The sequence below is a fragment of the Notothenia rossii genome (genome assembly GCF_949606895.1).
Source record: "Notothenia rossii genome assembly, chromosome: 11".
Taxonomy (NCBI): Eukaryota; Metazoa; Chordata; class Actinopteri; order Perciformes; family Nototheniidae; genus Notothenia; species Notothenia rossii.
The window spans coordinates 56,322,634-56,347,850 of NC_136910.1; the positions used below are offsets into that span (position 1 = coordinate 56,322,634).

The 25,217-nt window shown below is 39.1% G+C and overlaps 2 protein-coding genes across 4 annotated transcripts in view; one reads left to right on the forward strand and one right to left on the reverse strand.

Annotated features, from left to right (window-relative positions):
- Positions 1-420: 420 nt before the first annotated feature.
- dcp2 (decapping mRNA 2) lies at positions 421-12,660 on the reverse strand. 2 transcript variants are annotated; one of them, XM_079659880.1, is made up of 11 exons: positions 12,383-12,660; positions 11,493-11,644; positions 11,111-11,238; positions 10,711-10,809; positions 9,226-9,378; positions 7,224-7,336; positions 6,509-6,613; positions 5,449-5,554; positions 3,254-3,343; positions 2,086-2,137; positions 421-1,849 (listed from the first exon to the last, which is right to left on the reverse strand). In XM_079659880.1, exons 1-11 carry the CDS (start codon positions 12,448-12,450, stop codon positions 1,752-1,754), a joined length of 1,164 nt encoding a protein of 387 aa, XP_079516006.1. In that variant the 5' UTR covers positions 12,451-12,660; the 3' UTR covers positions 421-1,751. The 2 variants fall into 2 exon arrangements, with proteins under 2 accessions (XP_079516006.1, XP_079516005.1); XM_079659879.1 differs by having other exon boundaries at positions 421-1,852; positions 12,383-12,659.
- Positions 12,661-20,263: 7,603 nt separating this feature from the next.
- The window catches only part of crb2a (crumbs cell polarity complex component 2a), a 31,942-nt gene continuing 26,988 nt past the window's right edge, over positions 20,264-25,217 (forward strand). For both annotated transcript variants that reach the window (XM_079658396.1, XM_079658397.1), the window contains exon 1: positions 20,264-20,549. In XM_079658396.1, the coding sequence (XP_079514522.1) occupies positions 20,483-20,549 (67 nt within the window). In that variant the 5' untranslated portion in view covers positions 20,264-20,482. The remainder of the gene's footprint in view (positions 20,550-25,217) is intronic.

Sequence of the window (25,217 nt, forward strand, 5' to 3'; positions counted from 1 at the left end):
TTAAGTTTTCCGCACTCTCGCGCGAATATTTCTGCAATGGAGCAAGCTTAACTTTCGATTGCATCATATAGCCCAGCGCAACACCTTCATCACACATGTTGCAACTTCTTTGTACCAGTTTCAGGCGATTTGTAATAAAAAATAAACAACGATGTGTTTTTGGATATTTGTGGAGTTAGGTGGCCCGCGAGTGTTTTTTTTTTATTAACTGTTTGATGAAACCTACCAGTGTCGCATACAACTGAATACGATCTCCAGTTTGTGAGCATTTCTCAGGGAGAAAGGACCGATGAAATGTGTACTGTATTGAATATAATTCAAAGGTTTTATTGTGATATGCACAAAGCTACAATGTAGAAATGGCAATGAAATTCTTCTGACCCAAGCTAAATCATTCATGTTTAAAAATCAACAACAACATATGAAAAAAAACGAACTTTATTAATATTCACAGTTTAAGACAAACACATTAAAGCCGAAAGACAACGTGAGATCACCATCTGTACAATCAATAACAAAGAAACCCCAGTGAGCATCACATCAATAACCAGTCACATGTATACAAGACCTACTGTTTGAGGGACATTGCAAAGATCAGGTCTTTGGGTTTGAAAAACGGATATGAAAACGAAATCCTGCCGAGTCCTCTGTGAAGGTTTTGAGTACCTGATAGACTCACTGTAGTCTAACAAAGTGTTCGTCCATGCTCCAAAGCTAGGAGTCTACCATGTCCTACCATCCAAATGATAGAGAAGTTAACGAGTGCGTTGTGTAGGGAAAAAAAATGACTGACTGGTGAAATCTCCACGACATTAAACATGTGAACCCTGCCGAAACCAAACGGACGAACAGCCGCGTGATGTGGGTCACTTTAAGGCAAATTAACAATGTATGGAAGTCTGTGGCTTAAAATGCTAAAACTAGTTAACCACATTGAGATGTAATGTTCCTCGTGTGTGCACATGATGAGTGACAATATTAAAATGTTAAAATCCGATGCAAGAACGTGACTTTTGAATGAAAGCCACATAGATGATTGCCTTTCAATGTTGGCATCTCATGTAAATGACATTCAACTTGCTAAGACCAACTGCAAAGACCACTGGTATTTAATATTTAACTCTCCTTTCCTGTTTAAAATCTAAAGTAATTTTCGTAATACAGCCTATAACACTATATAAATATATAAAGCCAATCATATTCTCAATACCTTCCCATTTTTTTAACAGCCAACACAACTTTGTAGGCACTCAGTTTGAAGAACGGAGGAAATTAACAACACCGAAATAATCTTAAAAATCACAATAACATGATGAATTCAACAGTGGCAAAATTCACCACAGATATCACAGCTGATGTTTCACCCGTCACCTCAAATGTGCTTAAAATCCATTATGGTCTCAAAACGTTTGACCTTTTAAAAGACAACAGATTAAAGTCCTGATCTCATGTGTTTCCTCCTGCAGATTGAATCATGAATTCAGTTATTCAAAGAAGTAAAGTTAGGATTCTGCCTGAGACATATTGAACACAGTGCTGTTAGCTTAGCATACCTTCTCTAAGCTCTGGACAATTGGGTAGAAAAAGCCTTATTGGATGTGTTCAATGGGAAATAAACAACTACATACATGACGAGAAATGTGCCGAAAGGGCAAGCTTCAGTAACATCCCAGCTTTGATTATAAAAGGTACAAAACAAAGTCCTTTTAGTATCCACGGTTTGATGCCATCACAGGGGAGAACCAGCGCTGTCAGTAGTCGAAACATTTCATGATGGCTTCTCGGTCAAATTTGAAATTGAGGAAGACCTTGGAGGACAGAATGTGCTCGGAGTCTTTGCTTGGAGATCCTTCTGTGAAAAGAGAAGCTCATTTACTCGTATAAACACGTATTTGTTATTTGTACCATAGGAATCCTCTTGTTGTTTTGAGTATGCAGTCAGGAAATTCCTCATGTGTTTAATCTAATATGCACTTCTGATTGAAAGGAAGATTTGTATTCCCCGTTTTTAGTTAATTATATTTTGCTAAGTTAGCTTCAACAGAGTGCGTGCAGTCCCAAAGTTACACATGTTAATGGACAAACCTTTCTCAAAACTGTCTTGCAGTCTTCTGGGTTGAAGTTTTTTATCTTCTTTCTGTAGAAAAAGTAGAAAAGCACAAAACTTGGAATAAAAATCATTCACAGAGCAGCAAAGGTGATCCTTTTAAAACTGGTCTAACATCTACAGGCTATCTATCTATCCATCCATCCATCTATCCATCCGTCCATCTATCTATCCATCCATCCATCCGTCTATCTACCGTAATTTCCGGACTATAAGGCGCACCTGAATATAAGCCGCAGCAGCTAAATTGAATGATGTGTACATATATAAGCCGCACTGGACTATAAGCCGCAGGTGTTTTAATGTTTCATTACCATATGTAAGGGTTCGTGCACAGAGGGGATTGTCGGGAAAGAGACGGCTGTTTGAGGAAGCTCCCATTTATTAACATTTCAACAAACAAGTTGCATATTTGCATAACGTATTCAAGTGTTACCATTTAGTGCAATAGTAGCTACAGAACATGTGCTGTGTAAACTGTACTGTATCACATAGCGTTTCAGACACACACACTTTTCAACTTTCAAACTTAAACGGTGCGCTCCCAGCGCACGTACCGGCAGTGATCTACAGCAGTGGTTTTCAACCAGTGGTACGGGGACAAACTGTCTCGCTCTCGTAATGTCTGTCTGTCTTGCTCTCGTTCTGTCTCTCGTACCACTCTCGGTTCCACTTTTACTTTTGCGCGCTACCTGTCTCACTCTTTTCCGGCCTCCAGCTTTTCCTGCTGGAGCCCGCCGCTTAAAGGTGGGGGGCGCGGACCGGCCATAGAGCCCATAGAGTTAAAGATGGTGGACTGTAACCTGTAAAATCCATAGATTTAGGAGGTCCCCTAGTGGCCGTTAGCTGTAGAAATCCATAGATTAGCCGCACCGTTATATAAGCCGCAGGGTGGAAAAATGGGAAAAAAGGCGCGGCTTATAGTCCGAAAATTACGGTACATGCTGACTGCACTGGGACTCGAACTTGCTATCCTCTGATTCGAAGATCAGCACACTAACCCACTGAGCCACAGCCTCCCTATCTATATATCTACCTACTTACCTACCTATCTATCTATCTATCCATATATCCATCCGTCTATCTATCCATCTGGTTCAAAATCAGATGTTCTCTCTACACTTAAATCAGAACCAAATATTGTACCTGCTGGTTGTTGGCTCCATTATCATTGGCTCCTTTCTTCACCGCAGACGAGTCCTGACTCTTTTTACCATTACTTTTCAGAATTGGGCTCTGCAGAGGAAACAACAGGAGTTATGAGTTAACTGTGAAGTAGCAGCTCTTCTTCTGGTGATTGCATTTACCCTTCAGCAATCATAAGGTGTGGGTATCAAACATGTTTTTCAAAAACCTTATTTCCTGCAATATTCTGACATCCAATGAAATAAATCCCATTGCATTTTGTTGAGGGACTATTAAACACCTGGACTCTGTAAAGAACATCCATAAACATGTATGTTGCTAACTATTTATCTGATATATCATATTCCATTTACTTGTGTATAGCTTCTTCTTGCACTATTTATCTTTTATCTGTATTTACTTGCACATCTCAAACATTCTCTGGCACTATTTTATGTCCTATATATATTCATTTTGCACTGGGAGCCCGTGACTTAAAGGTAGGGTAGGTAAGAATGGAGAAACCAGCTTGAGTGCGCTAGAATTTGAAAGTACGCAGCCTTCCTTCCAGAGCCCCGCCTCCAAAACACACAAGAAAGCGCACATGACCAATGAGGGCACAAGATAAGTTTGTGCACAGATGGAAGGCTGACAGGCAGGTAGGCCATCCAGTTACTTTAGCCGGGCCGGCTCAGATGATTGGTCGTGCTTTTTACAGCGCCACGGCTTCCATAGATGACATTTGTTTAATGTATTTATTGTCAAATTATTTAATGTATTCGTTGCTATCGGGATGTTAAGAGCATTCCATGGAATATAACAAAAAGTGTTTCTGAAGGGAATGACCTACCCCACCTTTAAGTGGTTCATTGCCATATCTCCACTGTAGCTAATGTACACATGACGATGAAGCCTTGAATCTGAACATCTTGAATCGTGTGATGTTTCACCACTCGGACTGTAAGAGCATTAAAGGTGTCGAAAAACATTCCTTTATTTACTTCACTAGCGAACAGACACACAGGCATCATGTCGGCATCCACAGCAGCTGCACACTTTTATATAAAGTAGTGATATTACGTTGGCGAACGGTATGATTATTTTGAGCGAACGAAGGGAACCGAGTCGTACTTGGTGAGAGCCGTTCTTTTTATCGTTGGCTCACTGCCTGCCATAAATCCACTCGCCTTTACGGGAACTTGCTTTCCTGAATGCACATTTGCCGTAGATGATGATGTTATAACGCGTGATGCTTGAGTAGTAGTTTGGCCGAGAGATGTAGAAAGTTATACATTTTTCTGTGAGTAAAAGTGGATTTCTGGCACTACAGTCAATCATCATCCTGGTGGTTATTTCGCAGATAAACCTATTAACCCCGCCCCCCTTTAAAAAAAACGTCTCTTTTGAACGATCTCGGAAAGGACCGGAGCCATAAGATCCGTCTCCCTTCAAAGAGTCAAAATTCCCATCACTAATAGCATGACCTGCCCCCTTGTGGCATAAACATGCGTGTGCAGGTAGACAATGAAACCGATAGTTGCTACACTAACTTCCTGGTTGGCATACAAAGATACGTCATCACTGCAGCGCTCTATAGACATGTTCACTTTCAGAATGAAAATGTGATCACATCACTTCTGTTCTCATTTCATTGGCTCCCAGATATGACTTCAAGATGTTACCATGAACCTTTCAAATCTTACATGGACTAGCAGCTCTGTACCTGTCATCATTAATTACCCCGCGAATATCTACCAGGCTCCCACGATCACATAATGTCTCCTTTCCGTCCCCAGAATAAATAAATAAATCATCCGTAGGTGGCAGAGCCTTTTCATTCACTTTGGAATCATCTTCCATTTCAGATCCGAAGCTATTTCCGTTTCAAAAGCAAACTCAAAACCCATCTCTTCGCATCTGTCTTCCTTGTCAACTTATTTCCACCTGCAGTAGCATCACTTCAATCACATGCTTTTATCACATGGCAATACTTATGTTGTTGTATAATGTTTTTATGCTATGACGTTTGTATTTTGCCTTTGCTTCTGTACAGCCCTTTGAGGCATTTCTTGTGATTTGGGGCTGTAATAAATGTTGATTTGATTTGATTGTGGGGAAGGGGCTTTTGAGATGTATTGAACAATAAATCTAACATTTGGTAATAATGGTAAATGTAAAGTGTTTCTGTAACATAGTGTCAGTGTCTTTTCTTTCACCTGGTTGATCTCGTACTGGCTCAGCTGGCCCGCCGCCCTCTGCTTGTTTTTGGCCCATGCCTCTCCTGGAAATGCTTCATTACCTGGGAGGCGGCGAGACTTCGACCTGAAAGATGGAAGAGAAACATAAAGTGGACATTTTATGTATGCCTTTAACCTCTTCTTAACAGCCCGTCCACACAGCGGCGTTGGAAGAAGCTGCCCATTCACTTTGAATGGTGTGACGACACTTTTTCGCCGAACTGCATTGTGGGAAGCAGAACGGAGCTTCCCTGGCGTTTCAGGCTGCAAAAGTTGAGCAATGTTCAACTTTTGAAGCTTCTGAACCTTTCGGTCAGCGTCAGCCAATCGAATCATATGCCAGTACAAGCTCTAGCCAATCAAACCGCTGCTTGTGTGTCAGGGGCGGGAGATTCATGTGATTGGTTGTTGGTCGAGCTTCAGACACGCCCGTCGGCAAACTTTTTCCAAAGCCGCTGTGTGGACGGGCCGTAAGGGTCCAACAGTGTTAACTTGAATCAAATATAACTAATATCTCTTTAGGCCAGTTTGTAATCACACCAAATAAGCAAAAGTGGTTATTAGAGGATGTCCAAATAATCATCAGACAAAAGAAAAACATATCAATTTCCCATTCTTTAACTTTTTAATATTGTGTATGTGGGCCTTAAGACCAACCACCTGCTCAAAGCCATAACCAAGCGATGCAGATTAACACAAAATTATGAAATTTTACAGACAAATCTGACACACTAAATACATTTAAACCAAACATGAAGCAATTTAGTGAGACATTTTAGTTTGTAAGTAGGTTCACAAAGACTAAAGTGACCTTTGGCCTGAGCAAGTAGTGTTTTTTATTCTAGCTTCTTCAATAAAAGAAGATGCTTGCTGTTTCTGGAGACTAGGCTGATACGTGTGTGTGCTAGAGAACTAAAACAAGCAGCTGGTAAAAAGCCAAAACACTCATAAGAGCAGAAATAAGTCCCATTTGATAAAAACACAACTTCTAGCTGTTGTTAGAATGTTTGTTCTGCTGAAGACTAATGCAGTTCTTTACCGAGCGTTGTCTGAAGGTTTGTTTGGAGTGGTTCCGTTGTTTGCAAAGTCGTCGTCGCTGTCCGTTGACTCTCCTTTCAGCTTATTGATCCATTCTCTCAGCGGCCTGTAGAGGGAGAGGACATCAGTCAGTATGAGGCAATACATCACTTTCACTTAAAGGTAGGGATGGAGAAATCAGCTCGAGTGCGCTAGAATTTGAAAATACGTAGCCGGAAAGAATCTGCCCCTTCCTTACAGAGCCCCTCCTCCGACACACACGAACGCGCACATGACCAATGAGGGCACGAGATAAGTTTGTGCACAGATGGAAGGCTGACAGGCAGGTAGGCCATCCAGTTACTTTAGCCGGCTCAGATGATTGGTCGTGCTTTTTACAGCGCCACGGCTTCCACAGATTTTTAATGTATTTATTGTCAAAGCATTTAAGATATTCATTGCTATCGGGATGTTAAGAGCATTCCATGGAATATAACAAGTGTTTCTGAAGTGAATGACCTACCCCACCGTTAAGTCCAAATATACACATTTGATCAACAATGAGGGAGTCATACATTGTTATGCGTTTTCAGACAGAGTGCAGTATACAGGGATAATAATAATACATACGATTTGTATACAAATTCTTTATCTAATATATCACTCTCAGAAAGAAGGCAAAAACGTATATGTTCCTCTAATGGAAAAATACCAATGATAGATGAAACCTTGCTGACCTTATGAAGGGAATGGCCATGAAGAATCTGTTGGGGGCGAGTCCGAGTTTAGACTTTGGCGTCATGTCGTTCCTGTGACACGGCAGCTTCTCAATAGGAAACCACTCGATGTTCTGCAAGAGAGGAAGATTTAGAAACGTTTATTTTAGCGACAACAAGCAAGGCAAGTTTATTTATAGAGCGCCTTTCAACACGAGGCATTTCAAAGTGCTTTCAAGACATTTAGAAACATATTATAAAATGGCATTTAAAAACACTCATTTAAAAGCAAAGATAATAAAACATGAATAACAAAGGAACATGAATTCAAGTGACAGGGCAGTGTGAGATACATCTAGCTCTGACTCTCAGTCATTGCTCACTTTTTAGCAGAAACAGTTTTCTTTGACCTCAATTTCTTTCTACTTTCATTTTTGTAAAGGTCCCATGTCACGGCCATTTCTACTGATCATAACTCCATTGTTGAGGTCTACTAGAATAGATTTACATTGTTCAATGTTCCAAACTCATATTGGTTTCTCATACAGCATCTCTGTATAGAATGTGTATTCACTCTCTGTCCTACACGGCTTGTTGGAGCATCTGCCCCCCCCCCCCCTGTGAGCCCAGTGGCCGTCTGCAGTGAAACACAGCCCGCTCGACCCGCTCGAGACAGACAGACAGACAGACAGACAGACAGACAGACAGACAGACAGACAGACAGACAGACAGACAGACAGACACACAGACAGAGGCTGGGAGTTTGTGTGTGTGCCCAGTAGGGCTGAACGATATATTGTGTCATGGCGATAACCGCGATATGCGAATGCGCGATATTCACATCGCAGGGACGTGCAATTTTATAAAAATGTTATAATAATAATATTTTTTTTTAGGATGTGCGATATTAAGTAGGTAAATTAACTCAAACACGTCATGTTACAATTATTTTGCTGCTTGCTACAAAAGGAACTTGCTCTCATGTCAGGGGTACTTGAGTGAGTGACATGCAGGCTCTGCATGCACAGCAAAGCACCAATCACAATCATTCTTGATCAGATCACAGCAGGCCCCGCCCCGCTAGTTTGCAGACCATCAAAACACCGGTAAAAAATGAGCGAGGCACAGGAGGACAATAACCGGCGAGAATGAAGATTTACTTCCAAAAAGAAAAGCAACATCTGCCATCTGGAACTATTTTGGATACAAAAAGCTTCTTTATTCACAGATGAACCCCCTTATTTTAGGGTAAGCAACATGCATTATCATGACATGTTAGATCATGACTTAAGGTATGATGAGTCAACCAGTTAAGATCCAGACGTCCGTGACTAAAATCCTTCATCCGGTTAAATATAGTTAAAAAAAAACGCAATATATTTTTTCAATATCGTGCAGCCCCAGGCTGAGTTCCGCTGTCTCGCCGACCCCACACCAGTGAGCCAGCTCACAGTGTCCCGCTCCTCACAGCAGCGAGCCTCGCAACGTCCCGCCGATTGTGTGTGTCTGGTCCGAACCCTACCATACCCAAATACGTCACAATACCCAAATACGTCACTATACCCAAGAAGTAAACAATGGAGAAAGAGAAATGTCCATCGAGGCGTTCTGGGGCAGCATAGACAGGTCTTCTCTGTGTTCGAGTTGGACTCGCTACAGGGTGTACTTTGAGGGTTTGTGACTCTGCAGACCTTTACATGCAGAGAAAGCTTCATAACACACAAGGGGACGGGTGATAACCAGAAAAGCATGACATGGGCCCTTTAACTTATCCTTTAGTTATTTCAAGTGTTTCATGCTAAACAAACCCCCCTTTGGAAAATTCTAATCTGCAACCCAATATTCAGAAACTTCAATGGATCCTGGCCGTATGTGTGTAGCATATCAAATGTATTTGCTTGCAGACATTCATGTGGCTTGATAGCTTTGGACCCCATCTGTAACCCCAATACACGTAGGGGACTTTAACCACCTACAGGGGACTAAGCAGTGTGAAGAGACGAGGGGACAGAAGTATTCCTACCCTGATCTCCTTCCTCGTCCGTGGGTTGAACTTTGTGTCCTGCGACACCCCGGGGATGATGTAGAGCCGAACCACCTGGTCCGTGATCTTCTGCTCGAGGAAGACGTCTTTGGAAATACGGTTCTTTATGTCGAAGCCCGTCTCCTCCAGCACCTGAAAAACACCCGGGAATATGAGCTATGGACAATGGTGTAAAGTAACTAAGTACATTTACTCAAGTACAATGTTGAGGTACTTCTACTCCACTACAGTTCAGAGGTACATGGTGTACTTCTACTCCACTGCATGTATTTAATACCTTTAGTTACTTCTCAGATGTGGATGAATGATGTGAAATCTAATCAAGTGTTAAATCAGACTTTAGTTCCACCTGGAGTAAATCCACAAGCTACCCTGCAGTATACAAAGTCATTCAAACTAGCTGCACCTTTACCAGCTTTGAGAAGACTTTCATGATCAATCATTATAAAACATATCATATATATTATTCTGAAATGGACCAATCTGCACAACGACTACTTTTACTGTCTTTCACTATATTTTGATGAGAATACTTTTCTACTTTCACTTGAGGAGCATTTTGAATACAGGGCTTTTACTGTAACAGAGTATTCCTACACTCTGGTACTTCTACTTTTACTCAGGTACAAGATCTGAGTACTTCTACTTTTACTCAAGTACAAGACCTGAGTACTTCTCCTTTTACTCAAGTACAAGATCTGAGTACTTCTACATTTACTCAAGTACAAGATCTGAGTACTTCTACTTTTACTCAAGTACAAGATCGGAGTACTTCTACTTTTACTCAAGTACAAGATCTGAGTACTTCTACTTTTACTCAAGGACAAGATCGGAGTACTTCTACTTTTACTCAAGTACAAGATCTGAGTACTTCTACTTTTACTCAAGGACAAGATCTGAGTACTTCTACTTTTACTCAAGTACAAGATCTGAGTACTTCTACATTTACTCAAGGACAAGATCTGAGTACTTCTACTTTTACTCAAGGACAAGATCTGAGTACTTCTACTTTTACTCAAGGACAAGATCTGAGTACTTCTACTTTTACTCAAGTACAAGATCGGAGTACTTCTACTTTTACTCAAGTACAAGATCTGAGTACTTCTACTTTTACTCAAGGACAAGATCGGAGTACTTCTACTTTTACTCAAGTACAAGATCTGAGTACTTCTACTTTTACTCAAGTACAAGATCTGAGTACTTCTACTTTTACTCAAGTACAAGATCTGAGTACTTCTCCTTTTACTCAAGTACAAGATCTGAGTACTTCTACTTTTACTCAAGAACAAGATCTGAGTACTTCTACTTTCACTCAAGTACAAGATCTGAGTACTTCTACTTTCACTCAAGGACAAGATGTTTGTACTTCTTCCACCTCTAGCTATGAAGTACACACATTACCAACACTTGGCTCTGAAAGCTCTCAGTTGGTCCAGGTTGTAAAGCAGAGAACATGAGACTCACCTCTCGCACGGCACAGTCGTGAGGAGCTTCATCCTCGTTAACTTTCCCCTTTGGAAAGCCCCAGCCGGACTTAGCGAGGTATCCCTGAACCAGCAGAGCCTGAAGAGAAGAGAGAAGAACAGTTAGCTTTCTCTCCTACTTCCATTTTCATTCGAAGCATAGGATTAGTTTTTTCTCAATAACTATTTCTTTGTACCACAATCATTGCATTCATAGTTTCTGCAGGAGCCACATGTAAGGTCTCTTTATTTCTATGTTTATTATGTTGTGTTGTTCCCTCATTATTAGGCGTGTTCACTGACGGTGTGCGATGATGGTAGTGGTTATATTTGATTGCAAGAATAAACGCTTCGTCAGGTAGCCTGTTGCTGTAGTGTAAAAGTATAAAACAACGACTCACGTTTTCTAGAGATTCATCCAGAATGATGGCTCCAAAAGTAGGCACTCCCATCTTGTACTCCTTCCACTGCTCCAGGATCTTCTGGACGTCTTCCCCATTAGGCAGCAGGAACGGACAGTGATGGAACAGTTTGCTGCCGTCAAGGAAAGCAACGTGGTGCATTTAAAACCAATAACATTATTGGTAAGAGTGTAAACATCTCTCCTCTTAACTTTGTTATCATAGTAACACGTTTTTGATTGTGGAACTGTGTTTTAGTTCAACTTCTGTTCAAGTGTCACCTTTAGGAACTTTGTGCATTGGTCAGAAAGCCACTGTTGTCCTATACTATGGACTATGTTGCATAATAGGTGACCTTTAAGTCTTTGACATGTAAGGATATCTGCTTTGGCGAAGTCTCTGATCCCGCAGTGAGGAGCTCCCGGAGTGTTCTGCATGCAGAAGTCCAGGTAGAACCAGTGGGCGAGCTCGATCTGGAAACACACCCGGATAGCGTTGTCCCTCTCCTCGCTGGGGATGTGCAGGATGAAGCGGCTGGAGAAACACGGGCGAAACGAGATCAGAATAAGAAGCTATGTATAAACACTCTGAGAGACTCATGAGCTACCAAGTAGCACAAAGTAGGGACATTGAGAAAGATTAAATTAATGAAGACGTCCTAGGGTCAATCAATAAACAGAATTTGTTTTTTACTCAAGTCTACTTAATAAATAAATAAATTAACTACTTTATCATGCGCCAGTGTATGTAAGAAAATAACTGTTCAATAGGGGCACTTGGCAGCTCAAAGATAACAAAGCAGGAGGTGGTTATTGATCATGAAAGTGTTCTCAAAGCTGGTAAAGGTGCAGCTAGTTTGAATGACTTTGTATACTGCAGGGTAGCTTGTGGATTTACTCCAGGTGGAACTAAAGTCTGATTTAACACTTGACGATATTTCACATCATTCATCCACATCTGTGAAGTAACTAAAAGGTATTAAATACATGTAGTGGAGTAAAAGTACACAGTAGCAAGACATATAAATCATCAAGTAAAGTACAAGGACCTCAAAATAGTACTTCGGTAAAGTACTTGAGTAAATCTACTTAGTTACTTACATCAACAACAACAACAAAACAATACGTCATGCATCAACGCAGAGCGCCAGTTTTGCGCTTTGCCTAGCAACAAAATCCCATTAAGTTACATTTATTTCTACTATTATCCCTTAAATGTACAATGAGCAAACAAAGAGGTCTGTAAAGTCGGTAAGGACCCGGTGCTCGGTACCTGCAGAGGTCGTCCAGCATTCCGGTCGGGATCTCCACTCTTTTTGTTTCCATGTTGGAGGAAAACATCGCGATATCTCAGAGCAAACCGGCGCTACAGCCTTAAGAACAGCAGCTCCATCTGCACGTGCACCTCAAGTGAGCCCCAGACCAACATTAGATACACCAAATCACCTAGAAATAAAAAAAACAAGTCTTCTTTCTCATCCACTGAGAACTGGAGGGATTCTGCTGCTTCTTCCTCCTTTGCTTCTTCTTCTTCTTCTTTGCGGATTAATACAAACTCTTATGTGAATACCGCCACCTATCGTGCAGGAGCATGTCGATCACAATTAGTCTGAAATAAGAAAGGGCACTATATTCTATAAACAGTGCAGTGTTCAGAGGGGGGAGAAGTACTCAGATATTGTACTTGAGTAAAAGTAGAAGTATTCAGATCTTGAGTTAAAGTAGAAGTACTCAGATCTTGTACTTGAGCAAAGTAGAAGTACTCAGATCTTGTACTTGAGTAAAAGTAGAAGTACTCAGATCTTGTACTTGAGTAAAATTAGAAGTACTCAGATCTTGTAGCCTACTTGAGTAAGAGTAGAAGTACTCAGATCTTGTACTTGAGTAAAAGTAGAAGTACTCAGATCTTGTACTTGAGTAAGAGTAGAAGTACTCAGATCTTGTACTTGAGTAAAAGTAGAAGTACTCAGATCTTGTACTTGAGTAAAAGTAGAAGTACTCTGATCTTGTACTTGAGTAAAAGTAGAAGTACTCAGAGTGTAGGAATACTCTGTTTCAGTAAAAGTCCTGCATTCAAAATGTTCCTCAAGTGAAAGTAGAAAAGTATTCTCATCAAAATATAGTGAAAGTAGAAACAGTAAAAGTAGTCATTGTGCAGATTGGTCCATTTCAGAATAATATATATGATATGTTTTATAATGATTGATCATGAAAGTGTTCTCAAAGCTGGTAAAGGTGCAGCTAGTTTGAATGACTTTGTATACTGCAGGGTAGCTTGTGGATTTACTCCAGGTGGAACTAAAGTCTGATTTAACACTTGATTAGATTTCACATCATTCATCCAGATCTGTGAAGTAACTAAAGGTATTAAATACAGTGGAGTAAAAGTACACAATTTACCTCTGAACTGTAGTGGAGTTGAAGTACGAATTAGCAGAAAATGGAAATACTCCAGTAAAGTACAACTACCTCAAAATTGTACTTAAGTACAGTACTTGAGTAAATCCACTTAGCTTCTTCTCACCTCTGGCACACTTTGGCAATATTTATAAGGTTTAGAAAGATGTTTTGCTACCTTGCTCAAGCTATTTGAAATTCAAGTCATAATCTAAAATAACTCCCAGACTTGTTAACGCCATTTTAATTTTTATGACTTAAACAATAAGCCGACTGTCTAACTTGAGGCTTCAAAACTGGCGAACACAAACCCAGTGTAGGGTCTTCTCATTAGACCCTTTTAATCCTTGTTTACACTTTTATCTTATAAACCCACACCTCCACTTCTGCAGCTTGCATAGCTAGTTAGGAATTCTTTGAGATAAATCCCAAAGAATTCACAATTCTGGGCTTGAATTCAAATCACATGCATGGGTGAGTGCTCTGCCCCCCTACTAACACCTCTTTGTGCCAAATCATCAAACTAAATCTGGTGAAGCAATGTCCCTTTCCTCACCGGTCTTAAATTGGATGTTTTTTTAAAACTAATTCCACTAAACTTTACTTTATGATAGAGGTCATGTCATCTCTTATTCACAGTTGTCAGTCAGCCGTCAAACAATATGTATGACTAATGATTGAAACATGATAAGATTGACGGTCAGCTAAGCACAGATATACATCCCTGCCCACATGAACATAAGTCTTGAGTGTGCTGCATTGGGCAGAGTGTCATGTCCTGATCAGCTTATCACAGGGAACAGGAAACCTACTCTGACACCCACAAGTACTCTGATCTGCTCGAACAGTTCACCAGCTCAAAGATACAAGCAGTCTTTCAATGTCACGTGGGCAGAGATGGCATAAGTTTACACATCCTTTACTCAAGTCAAAGTAAAGAAGTATGGACTTTGAAATGTACTTCAGTAAAAAGTACCCATAACTAGCAGCTGTTTTAAAGAGTACCTGATCTCCCTTTATATTAATAGAACAATAATGTCATTGTTAGCTAATGAATGTTTCCATGCTGAACAACGGCAACATGACAACGTTTTCATTGGTCCCTCTTCTTTAGAGAAGACCAGGAAATGATGGATACACGGATCGTGTTCAAATCAATAGGCACGCAATGACTCTAAATAATAATGATCACGCCACCAAACACACATTCAGACTAAAGGAACCAGCCTGTTTGGAAAATGAGAGAAGTAGAAAGTACAGGTATTTGAGTTCAACATGTGAGAAGTAGAAAGTACAGGTATTTGAGTTCAACATGTGAGAAGTAGAGAGTACAGGTATTTGAGTTCAACATGTAAGAAGTAGAAAGTACAGGTATTTGAGTTCAACATGTGAGAAGTAGAGAGTACAGGTATTTGAGTTCAAAATGTAAGAAGTAGAAAGTACAGGTATTTGTGTTCAACATGTAAGAAGTAGAAAGTACAGGTATTTGAGTTCAACATGTAAGAAGTAGAAAGTTCAAGTATTAGTGTTCAACATGTAAGAAGTAGAAAGTACAGGTATTTGTGTTCAACATGTAAGAAGTAGAAAGTACAGGTATTTGAGTTCAACATGTAAGAAGTAGAAAGTACAGGTATTTGAGTTCAACATGTAAGAAGTAGAAAGTTCAAGTATTAGTGTTCAACATGTAAGAAGTAGAAAGTACGGGTATTTGAGTTCAAAATGTAAGAAGTAGAAAGTACAGGTATTTGTGTTCAACATGTAAGAAGTAGAAAGTACAGGTATTTGTGTTCAACATGTGAGAAGTAGAAAGTACAGGTATTTGAGTTCAAAATGTAAGAAGTAGAAAGTACAGGTATTTGTGTTCAACATGTAAGAAGTAGAAAGTACAGGTATTAGTGTTCAACATGTGAGAAGTAGAAAGTACAGGTATTTGAGTTCAAAATGTAAGAAGTAGAAAGTACAGGTATTTGTGTTCAACATGTAAGAAGTAGAAAGTACAGGTATTTGTGTTCAACATGTGAGAAGTAGAAAGTACAGGTATTTGAGTTCAACATGTAAGAAGTAGAAAGTACAGGTATTTGAGTTCAAAATGTAAGAAGTAGAAAGTACAGGTATTTGTGTTCAACATGTAAGAAGTAGAAAGTACAGGTATTTGTGTTCAACATGTGAGAAGTAGAAAGTACAGGTATTTGTGTTCAACATGTAAGAAGTAGAAAATACAGGTATTTGAGTTCAAAATGTAAGAAGTAGAAAATACAGGTATTTATGTTCAAAATGTAAGAAGTAGAAAGTACAGGTATATGTGTTCAACATGTAAGAAGTAGAAAGTACAGGTATATGTGTTCAACATGTAAGAAGTAGAAAGTACAGGTATATGTGTTCAACATGTGAGAAGTAGAAAGTACAGGTATTTGTGTTCAACATGTAAGAAGTAGAAAGTACAGGTATTTGTGTTCAACATGTGAGAAGTAGAAAGTACAGGTATTTGTGTTCAACATGTGAGAAGTAGAAAGTACAGGTATTAGAGTTCAACATGTGAGAAGTAGAAAGTACAGGTATTTGTGTTCAACATGTAAGAAGTAGAAAGTACAGGTATATGTGTTCAACATGTAAGAAGTAGAAAGTACAGGTATATGTGTTCAACATGTAAGAAGTAGAAAGTACAGGTATTAGAGTTCAACATGTGAGAAGTAGAAAGTACAGGTATTTGTGTTCAACATGTAAGAAGTAGAAAGTACAGGTATATGTGTTCAACATGTAAGAAGTAGAAAGTACAGGTATTTGAGTTCAACATGTAAGAAGTAGAAAGTACAGGTATTTATGTTCAAAATGTAAGAAGTAGAAAGTACAGGTATTTGTGTTCAACATGTGAGAAGTAGAAAGTACAGGTATTTTTGTTCAACATGTAAGAAGTAGAAAGTACAGGTATTTATGTTCAAAATGTAAGAAGTAGAAAGTACAGGTATTTGTGTTCAACATGTAAGAAGTAGAAAGTACAGGTATTTGTGTTCAACATGTAAGAAGTAGAAAGTACAGGTATTTGGGTTCAACATGTAAGAAGTAGAAAGTACAGGTATTTATGTTCAAAATGTAAGAAGTAGAAAGTACAGGTATATGTGTTCAACATGTAAGAAGTAGAAAGTACAGGTATTTATGTTCAACATGTGAGAAGTAGAAAGTACAGGTATTTGTGTTCAACATGTGAGAAGTAGAAAGTACAGGTATTTGAGTTCAACATGTAAGAAGTAGAAAGTTCAGGTATTTATGTTCAACATGTAAGAAGTAGAAAGTACAGGTATTTGGGTTCAAAATGTAAGAAGTAGAAAGTACAGGTATTTGTGTTCAACATGTGAGAAGTAGAAAGTACAGGTATTTATGTTCAACATGTGAGAAGTAGAAAGTACAGGTATTTGTGTTCAACATGTGAGAAGTAGAAAGTACAGGTATTTGTGTTCAACATGTAAGAAGTAGAAAGTACAGGTATTTATGTTCAAAATGTAAGAAGTAGAAAGTACAGGTATATGTGTTCAACATGTAAGAAGTAGAAAGTACAGGTATTTATGTTCAACATGTGAGAAGTAGAAAGTACAGGTATTTGTGTTCAACATGTGAGAAGTAGAAAGTACAGGTATTTGAGTTCAACATGTAAGAAGTAGAAAGTTCAGGTATTTATGTTCAACATGTAAGAAGTAGAAAGTACAGGTATATGTGTTCAACATGTAAGAAGTAGAAAGTACAGGTATTTGTGTTCAACATGTGAGAAGTAGAAAGTACAGGTATTTGTGTTCAACATGTGAGAAGTAGAAAGTACAGGTATTTGAGTTCAACATGTAAGAAGTAGAAAGTACAGGTATTTGAGTTCAACATGTGAGAAGTAGAAAGTTCAGGTATTTGGGTTCAAAATGTAAGAAGTAGAAAGTACAGGTATATGTGTTCAACATGTAAGAAGTAGAAAGTACAGGTATTTGTGTTCAACATGTGAGAAGTAGAAAGTACAGGTATTTGGGTTCAACATGTGCAAAAAGTCCAAAAATAAGTAGTGGAGTAAAGTACTGATACCAGAAAAATGTACTTAAGTACAGTAACGAAGTATTTGTACTCCACTACTTTCCCACCTCTGCACATGGGAAGGAACGGATGTGAACGGTATAAAAACATGTATCATTTATGTTGCTCACTCCTCTTGTGATTCACCACTCGTCCATATCAGCTCCTGATAGGAAGGGACCTTTCAAGGACAGTGCATGCTTTTGTTACTTTGTGTACTTAAAGAAAAAAACAATGAAATAACTTGTTGCGCGTCACTGAGTGAGAGGTTCACTGATAAAGCTCAGGAATCAACAAGTTGAGCTGTCTGTGGTTGTGTCATACACGTGAACAAATTCAAGTACAAACTTGTTGTCATTGGACGGGTCATGAGGGGTTGAGGCCCATTTCACTGGTAATTTGGATAGTATGGTAACACCTTATGTGTCATTGTGAAGGCCTAGTGTAAAGCAAACATATTTTAAACAGGGTTTTTTCACGTTTGGTAAAATGCTTTTACATCCTAAAAACAATCAGTAAATCAAATGCTCTGACCAATGTTTTTGAAGGACTAAGTTTATGAATTCAGTCATTTCATTCAGACGGGAACAAATTATTGGACAGCTAGTCTACCAGCTAACTATCTAGCTAGCTACCTAGGGGGCTATCTACTTAGCTGCCTAGCTGCCTAACTACCTAGCTAACTACCTATACCTACCTACCTCCCTAGTTAACTAGTTAGCTTTCTACCTACCTACCTACCTACCTACCTACCTACCTACCTACTTACCTAGTTAGCTACCTAGCTAGCTATTTACCTAGTTAGCTATTTACCTAGTTAGCGATATACCTAGTAAGCTATCCACCTACCTACCTACCTACCTACCTACCTACTTACCTAGTTAGCTCCCTAGTTAACTACCTACCTACCTACCTACCTACCTATATACGTAGTTACCTACATACTTACCTACCTCTGGCTTCAATAGCTGTCAGGTGTGAATATTAACAGTAGCCATGTCAATAATTTACGTTAATAATCATACTTTTATGTTAATAATACACAGAGGAGTGACTTCGGAGGGAGGTCTGAAGGGAGGGGGCTGACAGTGTTACCAATTCTTAGACTAATTAAAAATATAATATAATCGTATAGTCATGCTTGCTTCTCCAATGTTATCTATTCAAGCTTTAAGTCTACTCATTATAAAGTAAGTGGACCCAATTGCACACGGCACAATGGCCTCATCATGTGCCCGTTTCTGTAGGTGACATAAAGTTCATGGGTGCAAATCAGTGTGTGTGTGGCTGTGGGGTGACAGGCACAGCTGGTGTTTGGGAGAGCGTTCAGGGGGGTAACAAGTCCCTAACAGGCTAAGTGATGGATGTCTGACTGCTAAGCCTCACGCTACAAAGGAGCCACTAAAGCTGCTGAAGACACTCAGACTAAAACCTGGCCTGGATTCACTGGAGCGCCGGGGGGCAAATGGGTCACACAAGGACGCAGGATTTATACCAACGAGGTGTTGGTGTCTGTAAACATCTGTCAACAAAGTGAGTGAAGAAAGTATGCAAGGTTTCAATTCACCCATCTATTTTCTTACCCTTTTTACCGTCAAAAGTCATTAGCAGTTGAAGCGGGGTATATAAACACAGACATTACACCCGTATTCAAAATCTGATAGGCTGTAACTCAAACACTCTTCAACAATAAGTAAGGGAACAATATGTGGAGACTTTCTTAGACAAACCATCATCATATCATTGAGACAAATCCACTCAAAACTGCACAATAACACACACAGATCTTTATGAAAGTTAAACTGAGATCCACCTTTGTATACATGCATTTTTTTTGCGTAATGATAAGGTTTTATTTTGGTACACTTAATTTTAGCTTATTTTGATGTTACAGTTTATCCCAAAAAATCCAAAGTATATTTGACAAATACATACTTCTGTTTCTGTGCATACAAATAAATCATGAACAGGTTACTCAAGATAATCCACAGACCTTGTTGCGATCGGTTTGTTGTAGGAACTACTTTTTATCTACCGGGCCAGTGGGGCCACACCCTAACCCAACACACCCCCACTCAAATCAAAGTATGAACTTAAAACTAGAAATCTAAACTGTACCTTATTTGCAATTTGCGTTAAATGTTGCTTCTCGTGTGCCTTTTCCACAGTTAAACAGTATACATGTGCTTCTTTTAACACATGTCGACATTTGTATTGTGTTTTTGACAATGTATTGTGTTTTTAATATTAATATTTAATATGTTATGATTCGGATGATGTTTTAATGTTCAGGTCAATCTTAAAGGACAGAGAACAAGAATCCATTGGTCGTTGAGACTTGATTGAAGTCGTTTTAAATTGTGCCAATTTTTAATGATTTATAAAAGTTTCTTTTATTTGCGTATTGACTGGTTAATGTGCCGTTTAATTTGTGTTTTACGACCGCTGTATTCGTCTGCCTCGCCTGTATCGTTATGTGTTCATTTGTTGTAACTTTGTTCATGCTGCCCTTTTGGACAGGTCGCTCTTGAAAAATACATTTTAATCTCAATATATATCTCAGATATGCTTTGTCAAGCACTTTGTGACTATGTCTGGGAAAAGCGCTTTATAAAAACATTGTTTTACTTACTAACTTACATAGGCTACTTGTCTGTTTTGCAGCTTCTTGTCTTCATGCCTTCCCCTCAGCAGTACAGAGCTCAGGGAATGAGCATGCGTGAAAGGGTGTTAATCCAGCTCGTGTTTTCCTGTGTTCTCTGGGCTCTCATGGCTGATTACACTGCGTGAGTCCAGAGCGGAGAGGCTGCTGCTGCACTCATTAGTAGACAAGCATGGGTCGCCTCTAAACACAGCTTCCCCTGCACAATGTGTCTACTCTAGGACTTCGTCTTTATATTCCATACTTTTGGTGTTCAGTGGATTTACCATGGAGTTGGGGAAGGGGCATCTGGATCTAAAGACACTACTGCTGACGATGATGATGTTCAAATGGGGTGAGTGGACCACACTTTGTATTGTGATCAGTTTAACGTGGTGATCATGTATCTGTAATTGCAATTGACTGCTAGGAAGCTTTGGAGGTGAATTACTTTGTAAATCCCATGGGACATTCTGAGTTTAATCCAATTCGGTGAGAGCAACAGGTTACATGGAAAGAGTTATTACAGTACGACGAAAGGACGTAAATATCCACATGAACTATTTTACCTCACATGTACTTCCCGAATGATTACTGAGGAACACGCTACGATGTATGGTGAGTGAGGATTGTCCTGTCTGTCACTAACAGTCAGGATCTCAGAGGGGCTGCTCCATCACAAGTGCATTTCTACATTTAGGAGCCTGAAATAGATGGAGACTGTTGGGTATGGGGGGGGGGGGGGGGGGGGCTAGTCTTTTGTCTTTACTACAATGATGAGTGGATTGGCTCGTTTCCAGTAAATTCCCAGAATGCTGAGTAGCCTTGAGAATAATTACTGACACTGTGTGATGATCTGTAGACTAATATCTTTCCTGGACTCTTAAACATTAGTGTAAGATTTGACTGTCGATAGTAGGACTTTTATTATCCTAACTTTTTAGGAAATTTGACACATGACTGGTCAGAATCAGAAGCACGCTGAAACAGAGGAAACAGGGAGGAGATCAGTGCAGAGAATCTCATTCATATATATCATGCGCATGAATGGAGGCGCAGAATGAGGTCACAAAATGACCAAAAAGTTTGTTTTTGTTGAGCGAAGAAACAGCAGCCTGTGACTCTCGGCTTGATTCAGAATTAATATTTGATCAGAACTTAGGTTTAATGCCAATAAGGTTGACACATACAAGGAATTGCTCCGGTGTTCATTCATCATGCCAGTAAGTGGAATTAAGTTTTGAAAAAATTACGAAAAATACAACTATTGTAAAAGTTATTTTAGAAACTAGTTAAACAATTCAAACATTCATAAAAGCGAGTACCAATATGACAATTAACACTGAAAAATAATGATGTGAACTCTCCAGGAATGTCAAAGTATGGACTCATTAAACTCACAATAGGCCTACATTGCATAATTTAGAAACAGTCTTCATTTTCCTGCGGTTAAATACATGTTTTTTAGAAAGACAATAGACAGACTGCATGCTGCTCTTCATAAAAACACTACTATTGTTACACATAAGTTAGCTGTTCTGCAGTTTTCTTATTATATTTATATGTCCTGCGGTTTAGCCTAAAGAAGCAGTATACAAACATGTCAGGAATTGTCCCTTCAGGCCCACCGTACATTGGAAAAATGACCTGAAAATGAAATGTGCAGGGAAATTCAACAGCGTCCAGAACGAACCCCAGTGAGTGTGGACAAGCTCTGATTTCTGAGTTTTTGAAAACATCTTAAAATACATTTCTCATTCTTGTAAAAACATTTAAAAAATGCATCCATTCGTTGCGATAACTTTAAATATACCGATGTAAAACAAGTGAGGACTCACTCATAGCTCTTATAATGGTGTGTTTGCCTCTAACCATTGTGTGTTTTGTCAAGATGACTTTATTAAGGATTATTTTTTTAGTATGAGATCCATTTAAAGAGAGCTTTGACATTTTAAAAATCACAGAAATGCACAAAATAAATGTCAATGTTTTGGAATGAGAAGCAGAAGCTTGCCAACTACTCAATATATATTTAACATGTTCATATCTAAGTAATTACACTTATTTAACAAAGGGCAAAATAACACAAATACTTTCAGTTCATAGTTATGTGGGCAGGGCAACTGAAGGCACAAATACAGATTGGGCTTCAAGACAGATTAGTTTATCTCAGGGTCTTAAAACAGATTATTACAGTTTAAGGGGCGATATCATTGAGAGTGGGGACGCTCTGTTTCTAGTGCTTTCTGTGGATCTCTGGAGAGAATTAGCTGAGTGTGTTAGGGAGTTTATTTTTAAACTGCATGTTATGGAGCATGGAGAGTTGATGGTAGAGATGCAGACAGTAACCTTTCTCTATACTTTACATTTTTTTACATTACATTGCATTTAGCTGGCGCTTTTATCCAAAGGGACTTACAATAAGTGCATTCGACCAAGAAGATACAAACTTGAAGGAAACAGAATCATATAAGTGCATCAGGTTTCATAGAGCCAAAATATTTTGTGTGTGTGTGTGTGTGTGTGTGTGTGTGTGTGTGTGTGTGTGTGTGTGTGTGTGTGTGTGTGTGTGTGTGTGTGTGTGTGTGTGTGTGTGTGTGTGTGTGTGTGTGTGTGTGTGTGTGTGTGTGTGTGTGTGTGTGTGTGTGTGTGTGTGTGTGTGTGTGTGTGTGTGTGTGTGTGTGTGTGTGTGTGTGTGTGTGTGTGTGTGTGTGTGTGTGTGTGTGTGTGTGTGTCCAGGTTCATGCTCCTCTTTAAATATGCTTTTAAGATATGTGACATTAAACCAAAAACATCATCAATGCTCGGTCTTCTTGAGATGCAAGAAATATGTAGTAGAGTATTTGAATGAAAATAAATCTGGATTCGGGAAACACCTCAGCTTTTCCAAATCGAAAAATATATTCTTTGTCTCTCAAAAGCTAGGACACAGTTTCCAATGGAGTAAACTCATCCAATAATAATTGTTTCTGGACCAAAATTAAACAAACTTACATGTTGGTCAGAGTGATGTGAATAAGTCTTGGAGTATTATTGGAGTGGTGGAAGAAGGATTCAGATTATTTCCTAGTGTAAAAGTACCAATACAGTATCGTCAAAATACTTAATTACATGTAAAAGTCCTGCATTCAAAATCGTACTCACTTTAGTAGAAGTACAAAAGTATTATCAGCTAAATGTATTAAAAGTCTAAAAAGTAGAGATGCATTTTGTTAAAAGTAGCTGTCAAATAAATGTAGTGGAGTAGAAGGAGGAAGTAGCATAACATTGAAATACTCAAGTAGAGTATTTTAGTAAATGTACTTAGTTACTTCCCATTTCTGGTATTGTTACAAACCAATTCTGCCATGCTCACTTTATTCCTGACATACAGTATAAATACTAGATTTGTACTTTCATACACATTTTTTATAATCTATAGTCCCTCCAGCATAAGCCATTTAGCATAAAATGCATATATATAAAACTGAAATGTGAAATATACATTCCTCTTGTTACGAAATCCTGGCAAGATTACTTAATTTCATGCAGGTTAGAGAATGGTAATCTAGTGAAATGTGGGTTCAACGTGACAGGAGAATGTGAGAGACAATATGGCGACAGAGAGTGGACACATGCTGGTGAGGCTTGAGGCTGTAATCTGTGCAGGTATCTGCCACCCGGAGATTAGAGGAGCAAAGGGATTGGCCCAAAGAGGCCGGAGGGATTATGGAACAGCTCGGAGGTCAAGGAGGCCAGAAAACCTGCAAAGTGGGGGAGAAAGGATCAAGATTAGGGGGGTGGAGGTGGGGATCAAAAAAAGAGGGAAGGGTTGGACACAGTGAAAACTAACGAAATGAAGGAAGGAATCAGGGAATAAAAAGTGCCAGATAGAGTGATAGTGATAGAGTGTGACACCATCACCCATCCCAATACATATAACACTAAAATACATGATGTTTTTATCACAGAGAAGTATTTTTTTTTTAAAGAAAATGTTAATAATTAAAAAAAAAAATCTGATTTCGAGAGATTTAAGAATTCAGATAGAGGTCCACTCGAAACACTACAGTATGAGAGTTAGGGGTTAGGTTTTTTTTGCCATCTGAATCCATTAAAAATAATAATTTTGATGCAAACTGTTGCTGTTAGATATGCTTGTGTGACCACGCTGAGGCGTTGTTGAAGTTCTTGCAGCTTTAAAATTGAATGAGCAAAACCGTGGTGGTCTATATTGGACAGTTACACAGCTCACATACCTTTTAGAGGATAATGTGTCGATATGTAGCTCGAAGATAGTGGTCATAATGTCCGTGGATCAATCCATTCACTATGTCAGAGTGTCCTAGGTTAAGAAAACGAGCCGCAAGTTATATGCCTCTTTTTTAATGGGTGTGATTGAGTAAATGCTGATTTGTGTGTATGTAAAAGTGGATTGAGTGGTTGCTAAAACTGGAAAAGTGCTATACAAATGTAATTCATTTACTCCCTATTACAGATTGCAAACAATCCTTGCATTTGTATTCACTTAAAACATAATCTTGCCTTAGCCTTGACCAACTGTTTACACCATATTTATCCCTTTAGTGGTCTAACCCAGTTTAGACCAGTTTGTTTGCCTTTGCCCTAACCCTAATCTTAACTATACTTTCCTAGCTAAGATACTGTGGAAAGTGAGCACATAACTAATGTTATGAGGGTAAGCGTGTAAGCGTGTTCGAAAGGAAAAGGTAGTGGCCCGAAATTTGAGCCCTGAGGTACACCACTTATAAATGCTGATAATCTGAACCTATCCGGATGAACACTATGGTGGAAAGTGTTGAACGTAGCAAACGAAGCAGACTTAACGTATAAGAAGCTCCTGCAGAATAGTTGATTATTAATGTAATGTATTGACGGTATAACTGAATTTAGATAGATCTGTCTGACTCTGAACACACTCCTCGTGACAGTGCATGATTTCTGTTTGACCAAACACCTGTCATGTTAAGTTTCTTACACAAGCAAGCAAAGGATCACCTTCTCATTCGATTACCATGTTCAT

Excerpts from the sequence above, each read along its gene's own strand:
- dcp2 (XM_079659879.1), bottom strand. The coding sequence starts at position 12,450 with ATGTTTTCCTCCAACATGGAAACAAAAAGAGTGGAGATCCCGACCGGA. Across the intron at positions 10,810-11,110 it reads TGGATGAATCTCTAGAAAAC|GCTCTGCTGGTTCAGGGATA; the intron begins GTGAGTCGTTGT and ends TCTTCTCTTCAG. Across the intron at positions 1,853-2,085 it reads GCAAGACAGTTTTGAGAAAG|AAGGATCTCCAAGCAAAGAC; the intron begins GTTTGTCCATTA and ends CTCTTTTCACAG.